Genomic DNA, 20,693 nt, shown 5'->3' on the forward strand with positions numbered 1-20,693 from the left:
TGCCATGGCCTCCTCCAGGAGATCTTCCCGACCTAGAGATCAAACCTGCATCTCTTACATCCCCTGTTTTGGCAGGTGAGTTCTTTGCCAGTAGCGCCACCTGGGAAGACCACTGTACTTGTAGGGAGTATAATAAACACCTTTTCCTTTTAGTCTTTACTCAGTGAATGTCTAAGATAAGAAATCAAACCTTATCAAACCAAAGTTAGACTGCATTATCTAAAAAGGCAGTTTCAATGTAGCCTTCTAGTTACCTATACTTCCCAGCAATGGTTAATAATAGAGTTCAGGGCTCCCACTGCAAACCCCATCGAAGGGGTCTCTAGCCTTCATCAACGGCAGACTACATAGAAGCAAACAACCTCCCCTGCCTAGACCCCAGGAGGCTGAGGGGCACTCACTGAGGAGCGGGGGCAGCCAGTTGACGTTGACCTCACAGTGGGAGTCTAGGAAGGTCAGGACCTCGCCTCTGGCCATGGACGCCCCCAGGAGTCGGGTCCGGATCAGCCCTTCCCTTTTCTTGGTGCGGACGATCCTCACTTTGGAAAACCGAGCCATGTACTCTTCCAGCTTCTCCTTCAAGTGTTCTGGGAAAGAAGAAGACAGACACAGAAGGACATGGAACATTAGCTACAGCAGACTGAATCCAGAGTGTCTGTGCGGCCAGTGTGCTTGGAGAAAGCAAGAATACTGGAGTGGGGGGCCATTTCCTCCTCCAGGGGATCTTCCCAACCCAGGAATAGAACCTGCATGTCCTACATCGGCAGCTGGATTCTTTACCACTGAGCCACCAGGGAAGCTCACAGGTTCCAGAATGCTCCATAAGATGCAAATACTGCCTTTTGTGTGGACAAGGACCAGCCAGTGCTCCACCCCAAAGTTGTTGTGGGTCTAGGACCCCCAGGCTGTAGCCTGGCCAGCCTGCGCCCAGGTGGGAATCAGCCCCAAGTCCCTGCTGGCCAGGTCAGGTGACTGTTCCAGCACATGAGCTTTTGCCAACAAGAGGGCCCTTCCAGCAAGGCTTTGCCTAGTGTTCTCTGTATTGAAAATAGTGCATATAAAACCACAGGAAAGGAAAAATACCTCCCAAACCAACAGAAGGGCTGCCCTGGTGGGTCTAGTGGTAAAAAACCCGATTGCCAAAGCAGGAGATATAAGAGACGTGGGTTCCATCCCTGGGTTGGGAAGATCCCCTGGAGGAGGGCATGGCAACCCACTCCAGTATTCTTGCCTGGAGAATCCCATGGACAGAGGAGCCTGGTGGGCTAGAGTCCATGAGGTCACAAAGAGTCGGACACAACTGAAGCGACTTAGCACAAATAACAGGAACCAGATCTCCCCCCCTCCACCCCCGGCCAGGTAATAGTAAGCTGGCAAGTGACTTCAGCTCCTGGATTTGGATTTGAAGTGGAAAGTGATTTACTGTAAAAATTAGACATGGAGAGGGACAGGCAGATGAGATGGTACATAATCATTTTGGAATTGGCTAAGATTGGAAAAAAAATTGGAAAGGTTTCTTTGCCTAATTAAAAAACCTGTAAACAAAATGAAATGAGATAACTTATTTATGGAATAAAACATTTCCTACTGGCTGTGATAAAATACATTTATCTCTCACTTCTTTGTGTGCCAAATAAGTATATTTTGGTAGCTTTCTGTGGGATATGTGCTCATGTAATTGACATCATCTGCTCTCAGCCTCCCACATGTAAAACCTTAGGAGGGCTTTCCTGGAGTTTGTAACAAGTAGAGTCTAATATTCATTGAAATAGAATCTTAGCATGCTGTATGTTCTGTAGGTTTCACTTTCAAACTGTCTCTGCTTGTTTGCAATCAAAGGTAATATTGTTATTAAGTCTGCTTCTGTGATTTCTAACAATAGCAGTTCATGGAAGGATTTATGATCTCGCTTTTTTTTTTTTAATTTTGGCTCAGTGGTAAAGAATCTGCCTACCAATGTGGGAAATCTGGGTTCAGTTCCTGGGTAAGGAAGATTCCCTGGAGAAGGAAATGGCAACCCAGTCCAGTATTCTTGCCTGGAGAATCCCATGGACAGAGGAGCCTGGTGGGCTACATTCTGTGGGGTTGCAAAGAGTCAGACATAACTGAGCACGCAGGCACGGTTGCTTTGCAATGTTGTGTTCATTTCTGCTGTACAGCAAAATGAATTAGCTGCATGTATACATATATCCCCTTTTTGAATTTCCTTCCCATTTAGGTCACCATAGAATGGCACTCCACTCTAGTACTCTTGCCTGGAAAATCCCATGGACGGAGGAGCCTGGTGGGCTGCAGTCCATGGGGTCGCTAGGAGTTGGACATGACTGAGCAACTTCACTCTCACTTTTCACTTTCATGCACTGGAGAAAGAAATGGCAACCCACTCCAGTATTCTTGCCTGGAGAATCCCAGGGATGGGGGAGCCTGGTGGGCTGCCGTCTATGGGGTCGCACAGAGTCGGACACGACTGAAGCGACTTAGCAGCAGCAGCAGCAGCAGCAGAGTTCTGAGTAGAGTTCCTTGCACTATACAGTAAGTTCTCAGTAGTTACCTATTGTATACGAAGTATCAATAATGTATATTTGTCAATCCAAATCTCCCAGTTCATCCCAGCCCAACCTCTGTCCACCGCTTGGTGTCCGCAGATTTGTTCTCTACATCTGTGTCTCTGTTACTACCCTGCAAATATGTTCATGAGTACCATGTTTCTTGATTCCAAGTGTATGAGTTAATATACAGTATTTCTTTCTCTCTGACTTACTTCACTCTGTATGACAGCCTCTAGGTCCATCCACATCTCTGCAAACCTCACTGCTCTTCTGTCAGTTGTACCACTGCAGGTATCATCTTGGCAATCCGACTGCATTCTCTGCTTGACTCTCTGACCCCCAAGGACTAAAGTAGTCTTTTTTCAAGGGAGAGAGGATTAATCCTTTGTAGCTGCCTATGAGAAAGTTCTTCTTTCTAGAAGAGGTTTGCCTCCCACATGTCCCAAGGCAGAGGGTTGTCAGAAGCAAAGGGTTGTTGGTCACCTGCTAAGGACTGTCCCCTCTTGGGCTTGATGCTGCCACACTTGCCAGTTTATTGGGACTCTCTGAACCCAGTTGGGAGATCTCTACATGTTGCCGTTCCCTCTCTGTATGTTTTCTGATTCTGTGTATTTTTCATCAAAGTCTATTTTAATACACTAAGAAGACTGTCAGGTGTGAATGCACTAATCTCAAGGGGTTTGACCCCACAGCAAGTCCACTAAATGTTCAAATCAATTCCTCTAATTTGAACTTTGTGGTAATAATTAGGTTGCTTTGCCTCTGAGTAATGACCTAGTTGACTGCCCCTTGGAGGGGTCTGTTTTTTCTTAGTAGTCCAGTTATAGCATTTAATTAACCATAGCTCACTGTGAAGAAGATATTATCCATCTGATTAGCAAATTAGACTCTCATATAAGGAAATTCCTGCGGATGGTGGAGATGCCTTTAAATTGAAAACATTTTTCATTTCTTTTATATGAACAGTTTTGAGATTCATTTCAAAGCCTTACTCAAATGATTTTAAACATGCTTTGGTATTACTTAAACACAGCATCTTTGAAGATCCCTTTTGAACTCATTTAATGTACAGAATGACAGGAGAATTTATGATATCTTTATAAAAGAAACATTTATTTTTTGACTAGGAAACATTTGTAGAACCATTAAATATTTTTTTGGTTGGTGGCCCTAGACTAGCAGTGGAAATAATACTGTTAAAATCCACTAAGTGGTACCATGATGACCTGGAAAAGTTAATATAATTTCAAATATACCAATTTTTGCCCAAAGTTTATGATATCCGTGGGAGGCAGTAGTGAAATGTTGAGTTATACTCGTTACAATTTGATGTCTTGCTACTGTCGATATTAAGTACAACAGTTTTCTGAATGTATTTTCCCTTTTTTAGTAGAGATTTCACTATGCTCCATGAACTTACACATTCATTAGTATATTTATTGTTCAGGATAGCAACTAAGTGCTAAAAATGTTGCCTTCAGTGATTTGCAGTCGAGAATCAGGAACATGAGTTCTAGACCTATCCCCCACCTATTACTATATCTTCAGTTAAGTCATTTCAGGTTTCCTCACCTGTGGAATGTGATATGTGTATGTGTGTTCAGTGTCTGACTCTGTGATCCCACAGACTGTAGCCCACAGGGCTCCTCTCTCCATGGAATTTCCCAGGCAAGAATACTGGAGTGGTTGCGGTTCTCTTCTCCAGGGGATCTTCCCAACCCAAGGATCGAACCCGCATCTCCTGCTTGGCAGTCAGATTCTTTACCACTTAGCTACCTGTGAAGCCATGGAATGTGATGAGTTGATCTTAAATATTCCTTCCAATTCTATGATTCTGTGATTTCCCTTATCACATTTTACTTATGCTATAGATCTAGTCTATCAAGTATTTCATTTTTCCTAAAAAGCATCCTAGAGGTTGGTCTTCCAGTGTTTCTTTGGGCCACATGTCGCACTGGAAAGCAAGAATCAACTCAAGATAAAGCCAACGTGTATCAGAGCTTTAGTCAGAAAGCAAATGCCAGGTCTTGTCTTTGGTCAACACAGTATCTCGCTGGTCTCCCCCAGCTCCCTGTCTTCAAGACTGTCACTGGGGTCAAAATCATGACTTGGAAGCACTCTAAGTTCATCAAAGATTTAGGTCTGTTCAATAAATTAAAGTGAAAGTTGCTCAGTCATGTCCGACTCTTTGTGACCCCATGGATTATACAGTTTATAAAATTCTCCATGCCAGAATACTGGAGTTGGTATTATGCTTATTATATTAGGAAAATATAGTAGCAGAGTCTAGACAGCTTTCTGGTCTACCTTTGAGCAATTGTCCCCAACGCATAGGGAATCTAAGTGACCAAGAGTATTACAGAGCAAGGTCTGGGTTTCCTGAGTGGAGCTCTTTGTCCAGAGGCTGGACAAAGAGCTGCCCTGGGCTCAGCAGGTTCCTTCTCCTTTGAATCCCCTAATTTAATCTCAAGGAGAGAGCAGGAGGGGCAGGAGACCCAACTGACCTGGAGATAAAAGTTCTGTGTCTAAATACATACTATGAAGCTGACATTTCTTTGATGTTTATACTTATGTGTTGGTAGAGTATAGCGTGTGTGTTTGTGCATGCCAAGTCACTTCAGTCATGTCCTACTCTTAGTGACCCTGTGGATTATAGCTCACCCAGCCTCTCTGTCCATGGGATTCTCCAGGCAAGAATACTGGAGTGGGTTGCCATGGCCTCATCCAGGGCATCTTCCCGATCCAGGAATCAAACCCACATCTCTTATGTCTCCTGCATTGGCAGGCAAGTTCTTTACTACTAGCACCACCTGAGAAGCCCTAGTGTATAGCAGAATATGACCTTAAGAGCCCATACAGAATAAATGCTAGTTATTGTGTGTGTGCACGCTAAATTGCTTCAGTCGTGTCCAGCGCTTTGTGACTCTGTGGACTGTATCCCGCCAGGCTCCTCTGTCCATGGGATTCTCCAGGCAAGAATACTGGAGTGGGTTGCCATTTCCTCCTCCAGGAGATGTTCCCGACCCAGGGATCAAATTCGAGTCTCTGGTGTCCCCTGCACTGGCAGGTGGGTTGTTTACACTAGCGCCACCTGGGAAGCCCACAGTTATTGTGGATGGTGACTCGTGATACCTTCTGAACTGGAATGTGTCATAAACACATAGAAATGCATATACCCTTCTGGTTCATTCTTTCACCCCAAGAATATGCTCTTAAGTATTTTGGATAATTTGAGGTCTTATCACAGTGACAAGAAGTACTTTACAGTTAGAGATTAGAGGATATCCTTACTCTTCTCAGTATACTTGACACATGTTACTTGTATATTTTAACCCAAAGAGACAGTGTTAAGGATAACTGTCTACTCAGCAGTATAGAAACTTTTTCTATATTCTTTATGCAAGAGAAATATACAGATTTTATGTCTCCAGTTAACTCCAGAAAGCTGTCATCTCTTGACGTCCTGGTTGACCACACTGAATATGTCCCTTTTCATATCATTCACATACAGACACTTCATATTGTCTCTGGAGCACAAAAAATTCAACCAAGAACTTAAAAGAATTGCTGAAACTGTATCCAATTCCTTCTTTTATGATTTTGACTGAGATCTGTCTCTGAATGTCTTATTTTCTATTCTTTTAGTATGCAAGTCTCTTGGGAAATAGCTGTTGCTGTGGTTTAGTCACTAAGTCATGTCTGACTCTTTGTGACCCCACGGACTGCAGCATGCCAGGCTCCTCTGCCCATGGGATTTTCCAGGCAAGAACACTGGAGTGGGTTCCATCTCTCAGTGTCTTATTTTCTATTTTTTTAATATACATAGCATCCTCAGTCACTTGGGAAATAGCTGGGGACACTGAAATGAATAGACCACATATATTCCAGCTACTGTTAAAAAAAAAAGAGAATTAGAAAGTCACCCTTAACAACCTCTAATGAACTAATGGACCCAATTAACATCAGAGAAGGAACCAGATCACTTGTTCTGTGCTTGAAACATACCACTGCCTCTTTCTTGGCAAAGTATTGAATCTGAGTTTGATCATGCCTTTAGATATAACTACCAGGTTATAGGAACTAAAAGACTGATGAATTTGTGAAATAGCACGTCTGGGAGATAACTAGCAAAATCGAAACTCTCGAAATTTCTCCAACACTAATGGCATGACTTCTTCAACAAATAGAAGAAGAAGAAAAGAAATGGAATGAGAACCCTAAAGCTTGTGTCTGACTCTTGGGACCCCACAGACTGTAAGACAGAAGCATGATCACTGTGAAACCCATGGATACCAAATGTTTTCCTGTTTCAGCTAAAATGTGTGCTTTCTAATTTTTTTTTCTTTTTTTTTTTTACAAATTGTTGTTGTTGTTGTTGTGGAACGGATTTGAGATTTTCCTCCCATGAGAATACTTGTTGTTGCAGTTTAGCCGCTCAGTTGTGTCCAACTCTTTGTCACCATGTGGACTGCAGCACGCCAGGATTCCTTAGACTCCACTATCTCCTGGAGTTTGCTCAAATTCATGTCCATTGAGTCGATGACGGCAACCAACCATCTCATCCTCTGTCACCCCCTTCTCCTCCTGCCCTCAATTTTTCCCAGCATCAAGATATTTCCCAATGAGTCAGCTCTTCACATCATGTGGCCAAAATTTTGGAGCTTCAGCTTTAGTATCAGTCCTTCCAATAAATATTCAGGGTTGATTTCCTTAAGGATTGACTGGTTTGATCTCTTGAGAGTCCTTGATTTCACGCAATCATGGGAGGAGAGAGTTGGAGACTGTTCTTTAGGACCCTTTATGTTTCTGCATCTTTTGTGGATAAGGTCTACCATTTGTTCTGGATAATCTTTTCAAGGATGTTTACACAGTGAACAGATAGGGAATACAGAGATCTGTGTTTCTCTCAGGAATAAAATGCCATTTTACTTATAGCCCCAGAAGGTGGAGATAGTGTTCCCCTTGCTTCCCTGCTGCCCATTACATGAGATTTCAGTTCATTGGTTTGGAGAGGAGGGAAGGCCACTGATGAAGGACTCGTAACCTCACATGGCAGTTTTAGAGTTTCTGACCAGGATGTAGAGAGGAGTCTAGCAGAGCAGAAGTTGGTAATTACATGTGCCTGGCTGTCCTGTTCTTACCCGTGGAACCGCCTGCCTCTGGCTCAACTGAGCTCCACCCCACCACTCACTGATCTCTTATGAGTCTCTCCTCTTTTTAATTCCTTTTTGTGCTTGAAAATATAACATCTCTGACATGACATGCACATTTCATAGTGGGAAACAGTGAGCTGTGTTTACCTGGAGAATTCTGATAATTGTCTGTGACCTTCCCTTAGGCCCTACATTCCCACATAGAAAACAGGAATGAGGTGACTTCCCTGGCGGTCTAGTGGTTAAGACATCGCCTTCCAGTGCAGGGGGTGTGGGTTCAATCCCCAGTGAGGGAGCTAAGATCCCACATGCCTTGCGGTCAAGTAAAGCAGAAGCAATATTGTAACAAATTCAAGAAAGACTTTAAAAATGCTCCACATGAAGTAAAATCTTAAAAATAAAAAGAGGAATGGAACACATTTCAGCTCAGGGTCTCCTCTCAGGAAGGTAACCTGGACACCTCATAGCTTCCTTGGGGCCCTCTTTCTGTCCCAATTTTTTTCTCTCTTATCATTTGTTTAAAGAGCAACTGAATCATATATTTTCAGGATAGCTTTAATGTGTGACGTACTCAGAGTAACACAAAAGAAATGCCACAACATCTATTCTTGCACCCAGGGCATGGCCGCAGTGGAGTAGTTTCCAGCGGTAGACTCAGTGCCCAGAATTAATTATTCCTGGAAAGCATCCTTCTCCATGGTTAGGACTATAAATGGGTTTACAATCTTCTCTCTGGGAAATGCTCCTATATTAAAGATCGTGTGTATAATACCTTAGGAATCAAGGCCCCCAAAGTGAAAAAAAAAATATAGGTGTCACATACATAAAAGGATTAAGGACATTTTCAGAAAAATCACAAAGTGTAAAAGGGAAAGAGAGGAGAGAAAAGAGAAATCCATAGTTAAAATGTTTATTTTCTTCATTTTTAAAATTTTAGAGTATATTCTCTTAGAATGGTTTCTGCAGGCTGGTAAAAAATAGATTTTCAGGTGGCTCAGTGGTAAAAAATCCACCTGCTAATGCAGGAGACACAGGTTCGATCTCTGCGTTGGGAAGATCCCCTGGAGGAGGAAACGGCAACCCACTCCAGTACTCTTGCCTGGAAAATCCCCTGGACAGAGGAACCTGGTGGGCTACAGTCTATGGGGTCACAAAGAGTCAAACATGATAGAGTGATAGCATAAATAGACTACTCCATACAAAATATTTTGGCATTGGGTAATAGCCTGAAAACTGCCTGTCCCGGTGTGTACATGCACGAATACAAATGTTGCATAAAGCTGTGTTGCAGATTTTATTTCAGTTCATTTGTCATGCGTTTGATTTGTACATTCATTGCTTATTCCAATTGTGAATAATGTTAACTAATGTATATTTAGTTATAGCAGAAATATTTATATTCTATTTTTCCTTCTCCACAGTATTTTCCTAAGGACTGTTTAAAAACTGATCTTGTCTGATGTTTCAAGTATTTTTAACTAATATTTAGATTAAATATTTTTCTAAGCATTTTATTTTATTTATTTTAATTTTTATTGGAGTATAGTTGCTTTACAATGTTGTATCAGTTTCAGATGAACAGCAAACTGAATCAGTTTATACATAGATCCGCTCTTTTTTGGATTCTTTTCCCATATAGTCCATTACAGAGTGCTGAGTAGAGTTCCCTGTGCTGTACAGCAGGCCCTTGTTAGTTAGGTGTGTTATATATAGCAGTGTATATATATATCAATCCCAATCTCCCAATTTATTATCCCCCCATTCCCTGGTAACCAACCATAAGTTTGTTTTCTACATCTGTGACTCTATTTCTGATTTGTAAATAAGTTCATTTGTGCCCTCCCTTTCCTTTTCAGATACCTCATGTACACAATACCATGTGATATTTGTCTTTCTCTGCCTGCCTGACTTACTTCAGTATGATAACGTCCATGTCCATCTATTCTAAGCATTTTATAGTTTTCAGAAATCATTGCAATTAAAGGGCTTCTGTGAATGAATACATGTGACAGAATCTGAATCTAAAATTTATAGTTAGTAACTGTTCTGTTTATATGAACCTAGAATGAGAACTGTATTTACATCAGGCAATGTAAAATTTACTGAAATTCAAGATTATTTTCCTGATATGATTCATTTTAATGTTGTAACTTTGGCCTCAAATAAAAATATGAGTGGATACTGGATAAAATTCAGGTCTTTTCTATGAAATATTTTTGCTGAGTATTTTGAACTCACCACAAATTGATGCATTTTAATACAGTATAAAAATTTCTGCTTTTTAATACTTTGCCGGGGTCCAGCCCCGGTGGATCCAGGGAATTCGAAGCAGGGACGGCATTGGAGAGGAAAAACTTATTTATTTAGAGATATAAGATTAGATTAAGAAGAAATAGTATTGTAGGAAAATTAAGTGGAGAAAAGAGGCTGAATAACTTGGTATACGTGGAGAGCCAATAAAGTTCCAGACAAGGAGCTTGCACCATCTATGTTAGGCCACCGGCGTCTGTTTGAATATCGGGGAGTGCCCTGCCTTGGGCTCTCTCTCATGGATCTTAGAAGCCAGGACAAGTAAGTATACGTGGTGAGCCTCCACACCCCAGATGGGAATTCAGCCGAAAAAGGGAGAAAAGAATGACATGGGGGAGCCCAGCATCGGTGCGACTCCAGAAACCATTTTTCAAAATCAGCGTATGTACCCCAAGTTGTACATAAAGAAATAGTGGAATATGCAGAGTTGTGCAGGGGCAGCAGTCCTGACCCTCACTGAGACAAACAAGGCTTTCTTTTCGCATACCCAACCGTATACAAAAGGTCTCAGGTGGTTTACATTATCTTCTGGCCAAGAGGCCTGTTAACATTTTTATGGCTCTCTTCCTGGATAATTGTCTATCAACCAGAAAACTCCTTTTCCCTAGAAGTGTTTTTTCTTTACTCTGCATCACCCTCAGAGTACTAAATAAAGTTACATTCCTGTAGAACCAAGGTGCAGTGGGTTATAACAAAGAAAGTACTTAACTCAAAGATCTAATGTTGCTAATGCCAGGGCTACTATCTGTTTTTCTATATACCAACTATATCTAAAAATAAAAGATATGAAAATTTGGCAGCAAGTATTGGCTCAACAAATGAAACCTTTAATCAGTCCTATTCTAATGATTTTGACTCTTCGGAAGCCCCTACATTCCTAGGATGTTTTAAGCTTCCTGTGCCTCCTGAGGTCAGGAGGCCTCAAACAATCACGTGCGCAGCTGTACGAGTCCTGCAGGCAGGCTAGAAAGCCATCAGGGGGGTTTTTGGATTGAAACACTCGTATTGTGCCCAGGAGATTTATTATCTAAAAGCTCTAATCTTTTCCAGAAAAAGGTGGTAGGGGCACAGCCCCCTGTTAATGACAGAAGAGTAGGTGGAAAGCATAACACAGTAAAGCAGGCAGACTCTGGTCTTGGGGGTGGATGCTCAGGAAATTCCAGGGGGAACCCCTGAAGCCGATCACGCCCTTGCGTTTTGTCGGGCTTCCTTCCGCATGACCTTGTCACGGGCGGGATTCCTCACGCTGGCTCCCGGCAATACTTCACTAGTTTTACTTCATTTTAAACATCCTATATATTGTAAGGAATAGGTTGTATAGTTGATAAGTTTTCATTTGCACCACATATGTGATAATTTTGTCTAAATGCACAAATGTAAAAGTGCATTACTGTCAGTATTACAGAGAGTCTTCGGTTCAGTGTTATACTCTTTAACCTGCAAATATTTAAGAATTTTGCCAAAAACAGTGTTAGGCTTTAGTCTGTAAATATCAGATAATGGTTTAATCCTGGAAGAAACATTACACACAACACACTCTTTTAAATAAGAGCCCTATATAAATACCATTTGAATCATCAGTATTGACACAGGAGAAAAACGTCTCTAAGCTCATCTAGATCGTTTCTACTTTTCACTTATTTAGTGTTTTAAAACACTGTGGTGAGATGCACATAACATAAAATTTATCATCTTAACTATTTTTAGTGTATAGTTCAGTCCAGTAGGGTTAAGTATATTCAAAATGGTTGTCCAATCCAGCCACAGATCGTTTGATGTTGCAAACTAAAACTCTATACCCATTAAATAGGAAAGGTCCCTATTTTCCCATCTCCCCAGCCCTTGGAACCTACAAGTCTACTCTCTGTTTCTGTGTGTAAGATGACTCTAAATGCCTAATGTAACGGGAATTTACAGTATTTGCCATTTTGTCACTGGCTTATTTCATTCAGTACAACGTTCTCAAGGTTCATCTGTGTTGTAGCCAAGTCAGAATTTCCTTTCTTTTTTAAGGCTGAGTAATATTGAATTGTATGTATTAGACCCCATTTTCTTTATCCTTTCTTTTGTTAATGGGCATTGGGTAGTTTCTACCTTTTGTTTAAAGTGAATAATGCAGCTATGGACCTGCCTGCCTGCTTAGTTGCTCAGTAAGTCAGACTCTGCGACCCTGGTGGGCTCTAACCCACCAGGCTCCTCTGTCCATGGGATTCTCCAGGAAAGAATACTGGAGTGGGTTGCCATGACCTCCACCAGGGGATCTTCCCCACCTTCCCAACCCAGGGATGGAATCTGGGTCGCCTGCACTGCAAGCGGGTTCTTTAAGGTCTGAACCACCTGGGAGCTGATGTACATGAATCTGTAACAATTTCTCTCTGCAATAGCCAGCCTCTTCTAGTCTTAGGCTTGAGGCCTGAAGGCTGAATCCAGGGACCCCCAGGCCTCTGCCCTCTCTCAGCCTAAACTGTCAGTTCTATCAGGGAGCTAAAGACCACCTTGCATTTAACCACCTTAGTTAATTAGTCTCATATTTACCAGTATATCTTTTACGTATCTTCTCCTTCTTCCAGGAAAGCTCACTACTTAGCTGTCAATGATTCCCTTAATCTCGAATCTGTCAGAAATGCACATTTAATAAGATAATTTGTCTTGAGACATGAAGCTTTAAAAAATAAATGTAGCCAAGAAAAAAAATCAAGAGAGCCAGTGTATGTATACCTTTTGTTTCTAAAGTCCTTAAGGTGAAAGTCCCATTCATAAATTTCACACTGTTTCAGCTACATCAACAACTTATTAACACATTTTGCAGAATGCCAGATTATTTGACATTAAGTTGATCATTTTATATTCCTACATGAATGCTAATTAGTGATTTATTTGCACTCTCATATGCATTCATTGGATAAGCACCTGTTCTGTGAGTTGTTGACTCCTAATGACCATCTTTAAAAATTGGGACTAAGTGATTTTGTCATCAAAATAATGATTTCCTGTAATGTGTTTTCCTAATACAAAAGTCAGGATGAGAAATAACTCTGGGCATTGAAATGATTCTGAGATAATGTGAGCCCATCAACAAGGCTAGTGATAGAGGGATATCACAGTCTTCCAAGGAAATCAGATGCCATGTGCATCAAATTAGCAGGTTACATGAAATCACCTCTGAATCCAAGGGATTTCATATTCATTGAGGCAGTTTTTAGAAAACTCAAAGTTACATTAATAAATAAAAAAATCAAAGCCAGAATGCTTGAAAAAGGGAGAAATTGATCTTTAGCTAGTGAAAAAGTATAAAATTCAGGGAATGTGTGTGTTCAGTTGCTCAGTCATACCCAACACTTTCAACCCCATGGACTGTAGCCCCCCAGGCTCCTCTGTCGATGGGAGTCTCCAGGTAAGAATACTGGGGAGAGTTGCCATGTTCTCCTCCAGGGGATCTTCCCGGATCAGGGTTTGAGCCCTATCTTCTGTGTCTCCTGCGTTGGCAGGTGGATTCTTTCCACTAGCATGACCTGGGAAGCCCAGAATTCCGAAAAAAAAAAAAAAAAAAAAAAGACAAACCTTAAGATCGCACATACCAGCACAGATATCAAATCTGAGGAAGAAAATCTCCACCCTTTTGAAAGCACTTTTTTTTTCTTAAAAAAAAAAAGTGTATTATTTTTGGCTGTGCTGGGTCTGTGTTGCTGTATGCAGGCTGTCTCTAGTTGCAGAGAGTGGGAGCTGCCCTTCACTGCGGAGCACAGGCTCCAGGCATGTGGGCTCAGTAGCTATGGCACACGGGCTTAGTTGCCCTGCAGCATGTGGAATCTTCCTAGACCAGGGATCCAACGCTTGTCCCTTGAATTGGCAGGAGGATTCCTAGCCACTGGATCACCAGGGAAGTCCCTGGGCACTTTCAATTCTGCATTTCTCTGGAGCTGAGGAAAACCTGGTGTAATTCACACATACGTGCTACAAACCATTGTGTTCTTTAGTTTCTCTGAAGCGTCTCTTGGCATTACTGGGCGGCAATATTATATGGGTCAAGTTATAGGGACCCGTAATCTCAAATTATCCTGTGTGTGAGTGATTGAATAATGTCACCCGATAACTGAAAGCATCCATAAAGACCTGTGGGGTTTGGCTTGACTTCACCACAAATAAAGACAAATTGGATAGAATCCCTCTCAATAGTTAGGGTGAGAAAAATGTGATGTCAAAATTTCAATTTAGATGAGACGAGAGCTAAATTAAATATCTGGGAATTGGTGCTGTTCCCAAGGCTCGCAAGACCCTCAATTCCTAACAATATTCTTGTTCTGCAATATAGGAGGAGGCGTGCAGGAAACGAGCTGTCTGCTCTTGTTGAGGAAAATTGACCTGCTCAAGGTATGTCCTCCCAAGTAATTGCTTCATTTCTTGATAATACTATTGCAAAATGAAAAGGAGAGGGATCGTATGAGATACTATCTTGGCTTAGAATTGAGAAAAAGAGAATATGAGGAGGACCAAAAATGTGTCTCATGTCCTTGAATGAAAAGAACCAGTAGAGTAAGTAGCCAAATATGACAAGTTCAATGTCTGGAAATGAATAGTAATTGTATATACATTCATTGAGTGCTTATCACTTCTATTCTGAGATATATTCATGTGCTAATTTATTAAATCCTCATTTTTTACTGATGAGAACAATGATACTCATAAGTCAGAAAGGTTAAGAACTTTGCCCAAGGTTGTACATTAAAGGGAGTTTGAATATTGTAAGAACTCAATAAATATCTGTGATTGTACATCAAAAGTAAAAACCACAAGTGAAAGTTGCTCAGTCACGTCTGATTCTTTGTGACCCCATGGACTTTACAGTCCATGGAACTCTCCAGGCCAGAATACTGGAGTGGGTACCCTTTCTCTTCTCCAGGGGATCTTCCCAACCCAGGGATCAAACCCAGCTCTCCCACTTTGCAGGCAGATTCTTTACCAACTGAGTCACAAGAGAAGCCTGATTATATGTCAAGAGGAAAAGAAATAGTTGAACCCAAATGTATCCGGTAGGAATCTTTCATGTACAAGAGAATTTAATGCAGGGAATTGGATGTTTACAGTAATATGTATGATTATTATAGAAGACCTGTAAAATTGAGAAAAGTGGAAAAAAGGGAAGAAAATCAATAAAAATATACCACTCAAAGTCAGTCCCTGTTTTTTTTTTTAAATAGCTTCCCTGCTTTATACATTTATTTTTAGGTAGGGGTACAGCTGCTTAATAATATTTTGTTGGTTTCTGTTATACAACGAAGATGATCAGATATATATATATATATACATATATATGTGTTTCCTCTCCCTCTTGGGCCTCCCTCCCAACCCCACATCCATCAATCACCACTAATAAGTCAGACAGAGAAACACAGATACTAGGTGGTATTAATTCTATGTGAAATTGAAAAAAAAAGTCAGATTCATAGGGACAGAGTAGCATGGTGGTTGCCAGCAAGCTGGGGGTGGGGGAAAAGGAAGAGTTTGTTCAGTTCAGTTCAGTTGCTCAGTCGTGTCTGATTCTTTGCGACCCCATGAATCACAGCACGCCAGGCCTCCCTGTCCATCACCAACTCCCAGAGTTCACTCAGATTCATGTCCATCAAGTCAGTGATGCCATCCAGCCATCTCATCCTCTGTCGTGCCTTTCTCCTCCTGCCTCCAATTCCTCCTAGCATCAGAGTCTTTTCCAATGAGTCAACTCTTCGCATCAGGTGGCCAAAGTACTGGAGTTTCAGCTTTAGCATCATTCCTTCCAAAGAAATCCCAGGGCTGATCTCCTTCAGAATAGACTGGTTGGATCTCCCTGCAGTCCAAGGGACTCTCAGGAGTCTTCTCAACACCACAGTTCAAAAGCATCAATTCTTCGGCTCTCAGCCTTCTTCACAGTCCAACTCTCACATCCATGCATGATCACAGGAAAAACCCTAGCCTTGACTAGACGGACCTTAGTCAGCAAAGTAATGTCTCTGCTTTTGAATATGCTATCTAGGTTGGTCATAACTTTCCTCCCAAGGAGTAAGCATCTTTTAATTTCATGGCTGCAGTCACCATCTGCAGTGATTTTGGAGCCCCAAAACGTAAGAGGGTAGAAACTTTTGGTTACAAGCTGACTGTGGCCTGAGGGTCTAATATAGAACATGGTGACTGGTTGACAGCATTGTGTTAGGTAATTGAAATGCACCGAGACAGTAGAGCTTAAATATTCTCACCAAATATATACACACTGATGGATATGTTAAGCCAACATTTAAGTACATCAAATCATCAACTTTTATATTTTAAATGTCTTACAGTTTTATTTGTCAATTATACCGACTCAGTGGACATAAGCTTCCCTAGTAGCTCAGCTGGTAAAGAATCTACCTACAATGCAGGAGACCTGGGTTCGATTCCTACTTTGGGAAGATCTGCTGAAAAAGAGATAGGTTACCCACTCCAGTATTCTTGGGCTTCCCTAGTGGCTCAGCTGGTAAAGAATCTGCCTGCAATGTGGGAGACCTGGGTTCAATTCCTGAGTTGGGAAGATTTCTTGGATAAGGGACCGGCTACCCACTCTAGTATTCTGGCCTGGAGAATTCCATGGACTGTAGAGTCAATGGGCTTTCAAAGAGTCGGACATGACTGAGCAACTTTCACTTTCAATGGACACGAGTTTGAACAAACTGGGAGATAGTGAAGGATAGGGGAACCTGGCATGCTGCAGTCCACGGGGGTCACAAAGAGTCACACTATTTAGCAACTGAACAACAATAACTGCAATAAAGTGGAGGAAAAAAAAAATCCCTGCTCACATTTTCCTTTACCTTTTGTGCTTCTATTTAGAGCCTACATGTTCTTTTAAATCTAACACTGAAATTTCCCATGTTCTTACCTGAAAGTATTGTTTTAAACGTGCAGTCACTTTTCCATATTGTTGGTTTACATGATTACAGGTATGACTATTATAAGTAATATATAATGAATATTTTGTGAATAAGTGTTTTCTGAAGCTATGGTTTTCCTTAGAAGAAATTCCAAGACCTGAAACCAGTGCTTCATAGGGTAGGAGCCTATTGAAGTGAAAGGCTATATAAACATCTCATTAGAATAGACTGAAGATCTGTCTTCATCGGCTGTGGAAGCCAAAGCATTTGGAGGAGCCAAGGGGACTTGAATGGCCATAAAATTCGTTCTCTTCTTTGTTGAAGGAGAACTGAGCCCAGCTGTCACCGTCAGCTCACCAAACTGCCAGCACCTCCCCCTTCTCTCCTGATAAAGAGAATGAACTATATGGGCATGAATGTCAGACCAGCCTCTCTCCTTGTGCCCTGATCCTGTCCTTCCTTATCTGCTCACAAACGTGGCTCTGTAGCCCTCCCATCTCCTCCTTGCATCTTCATCTTTGGTCCTTTACTAAGTCATTCGATCTTGAAGCCAAAAACATTACGATATCCCTTTTTAAAATTTCAGTATAGCCAATTAACGACATTGTGGAAAAGTGACAGATTTTATTTTCTTGGGCTCCAAAATCACTGTGGATGGTGACTGCAGTCATGAAATTAAAAGATGCTTGTTCCTTGGAAGGAAAGCAATGACAAACCTAGATAGCATATTAAAAAGCAAAGACATTACTTTGCCAACAAATGGCAAATGTCCGTCTAGTCAAAGCTATGGTTTTTCCAGTAGTCATGTATGGATGTGAGGGTTGGACCATACAGAAGGCTGAGCACTGGAGAATTGATGCTTTCAAATTGTGGTGTTGGAGAAGACTCTTGAGAGTGTTGGAGATCAAACCAGTCAATTCCAAAGAAAATCAACCCTGAATATTCATTGGAAGAACTGATGCTAAAGCTGAAGTTCTAATACTTTAGCCACCTAATGCAGAGAATTAACTCATTGGAAAAGATCCTGATGCTGGGAAAAATTGAGGGCAGGAGGACAAGGGAGTGACAGAGGATGAGATCTTTGGATGGCATCACCAACTCAATGGACATGAATTTGAGCAAACTCCAGGAGATAGTGAAGGACAAGAGAGCCTGATGTGCTGCAGTCCATGGGGGTAGCAACTGAACAACAACAACAACAAATGCTGTGATGGTTACAGGTGGACAGCAAAGGGATTCAGCCGTTCGTAGACATGTGTCCGTTCTCCCCCACATTCCCTTCCCATCCAGGCTGCCGCAACGTGGAGGAGAGTGCCCTGTGCTATACAGTAGGTCTTTGTTGCTTACCCATTTTAAATAGAGCAGCGTGTACATGTCAGTCCCAAACTCCCAAACTATCCCTCCTCCCCATCCCCACCCCCAACCACACGTTTCTTCTCTAAGTTATGAATCAGTTTCTGTTTTGTAAATAAGTTCATTTGTGTAATTTATTTTTTATTTTTTGCCACTTTATTTTTTTAATTGAGGGATAATTGCTTTGCAGAATTTTGTGGTTTTCTGTCGTACCTCAACAAGAATCAGCGATAGGTAGACCCATGTCCCCTCCCTCGCATCTCTGTCCCCATCCCACCCTTCTAGGTTGTCACAGAGCCCTTGTTTGAGTTCCCTGAGTCACACAGTGAATTCCCGTTAGCTATATTTTACATATGGTATTGTAAATTTCTATGTTACTCTCTCCATACATCTCACCCTCTTCCTCCTCCCCTCCCTCCCAAAGCCATGGTACGTATACACAATGTATCATTTATTTTTAGATTTCACATATAAGGGATGCCATACAGTATTTCTCTTTCTCTAATATCCCTTTTCTTAAAAAGCAAAGCTTCTTTGACTCACACCCTCCTCCAGCTTCTGTCTGCTGACTGACCCTATGTTTTGGCAGGATTTGACGAGGGATTTATCTAGATTTGTGTCTCCATCTTCTCGCATCTTTTCTGGATGCACGTTTTCTGTTCCTTTATTCAGGGTAGTCCTAGGAATCTGTATGCAAAGAATTGTGCTAGAACCCACGCTCTTTTACCTTTTGAAACAGGCAGGAATTCTATTTGAGATTCTTCTGTTAGGAGAAAGATTCAGATGTTGGCAAAGTGATGTCTCTGCTTTTTAATAGGCCGTCTGGCAGTTAGCAGGTTTATCATAGTTTTTCTGCCAAGGAGCATCTTTTAATTTTGTGACTAACAGTCACTTGCTGCAATCATTTTGGAGCCCAAGAAAATAAAATCTGTCCCAGGGCATAATTTTGAAGTTCACTGACAGAGAAGAGGAGGATGGGTTCCGAGGCAGACAGGTCTGATGGTGAGCAGAAAGCATTGTCCGTGCGCACTTGCAAGGTTATTTCTAAGATTCTTACTTTGCCGATAACAGCCAAGAAGGTGGGACTCATGGGAAAAGATCTAGGTCTTGGAAAAATGTCGGAAGTGATGAGAGCCCTTTGCTTGAATGGGAAACTGGATCAAGCCCTATGAGATATCATGCAGCAGTCCTCTTGGGGGAATGGGGAGAATGATCCAATAAGTCTTTTCTATCTTTGCTTTCCATGACCTCTGGCTGCTAACATCTCTTTTTCTCGTTATGTCAGAATGAATTGCCTATTTACCACTGAACTCTAGACAGGACTTTTTCTCCCTCAGCAAGACAACAACCTAGCATTTGCGAAAGACAGTTCATTTCAACTTAATGTGCTAAGGCACCATTTTAAAGTGGGTAATAGTATTTCCAGGATATTTTGCTTACTTGCTGGATATAGAGTCCCCTCTCCTGTCAAGCCAGAGCTCTCCCCAATTTTAGAAGACATTCCGAGGATAATGTAAGATGCATTTGCAAGCTGGGAAGTCAAATGAAGTCATCTGGCCTATAGATTACCAGCAACTTCCAGAGCAAGGTCATTTTTTAGTATTAGAATCTGTTCAGGTTTTTTTTTTTTTTTTCATTACAATGAAAACTGAAAAACACTGGATGACTGCATTTATATTCTGCAGAATTGCATGCATTTCTCTTTCTCAGGCAGAAGGAATAGAAACTGGTTTAAATTTCTTACCAAGAAATAAGCAGTGTTTCTTGGAGTTTTATATGTATATGTACACACATGTACATACACAGATATGTGGATGTATATATCATCCAGTCCCTAAGAATAAATGAAAGTACCTCGTTTATAATTTATTTATTTGTAAAAAATCACTGTTTCCTGCACAGTCTTGATTAAATAAGGCAATACGTCATATGTCTGAAACCTGCCAAGTGTCTGCCAAGGCACAGGTTGGCTCCGAAAGTGACTAGGACGGGACTGCGGTGTTTTACAGTCTGTCACGGGCGTGACAAGTAGTGATAAAGGGCAACATTAGGCCTTCTCTACTGATAGTCCGGCCACATATTTTCTCCTGTAATTCTGTTTGGCCCTGTTTATCTTCATTTGAATGGGCTGCATCTCCACGAGTACCCTCAATGATAGATATTTTCCCTGCTAATGATGCGTCTCTTTGTCCCCAGGGTTATTTTCACACTGGATGGAGTTCTCCCACGGAGGGACCGCAGTCAGTCAGTGTGCTGCAAATGGTGCTGGACAGGATGTTGATTTTTTTTCCCCCACTCTCAGTGGTCAGACAAGGCTTGCATTGCTAGAGTTATTGAGCCTCCACTCCCAGGGGAGATTTACTTTTTCCAATGACTTTATAAAGATCAGTTAGCCTACAAATTCTGCTTGTCTCTCAAAATCTGTGTTAGACTACATCCCTGGG

General features: G+C 41.6%; 1 protein-coding gene across 1 annotated transcript in view; it reads right to left on the reverse strand.

Annotated features, from left to right (window-relative positions):
- LOC132659126 (polypeptide N-acetylgalactosaminyltransferase-like 6) overlaps positions 1 to 19,750 on the reverse strand; it is a 44,459-nt gene extending 24,709 nt beyond the window's left edge. The window contains exons 1-2 of the mRNA XM_060408818.1: positions 19,690 to 19,750; positions 402 to 587 (exon numbers count right to left, since the gene is read on the reverse strand). Of these exons, the coding sequence (XP_060264801.1) occupies positions 402 to 587; positions 19,690 to 19,750 (247 nt within the window). The remainder of the gene's footprint in view (positions 1 to 401; positions 588 to 19,689) is intronic.
- Positions 19,751 to 20,693: the final 943 nt, after the last annotated feature.

This window comes from Ovis aries, chromosome 2 (assembly GCF_016772045.2).
Source record: "Ovis aries strain OAR_USU_Benz2616 breed Rambouillet chromosome 2, ARS-UI_Ramb_v3.0, whole genome shotgun sequence".
NCBI classification, from domain to species: Eukaryota; Metazoa; Chordata; class Mammalia; order Artiodactyla; family Bovidae; genus Ovis; species Ovis aries.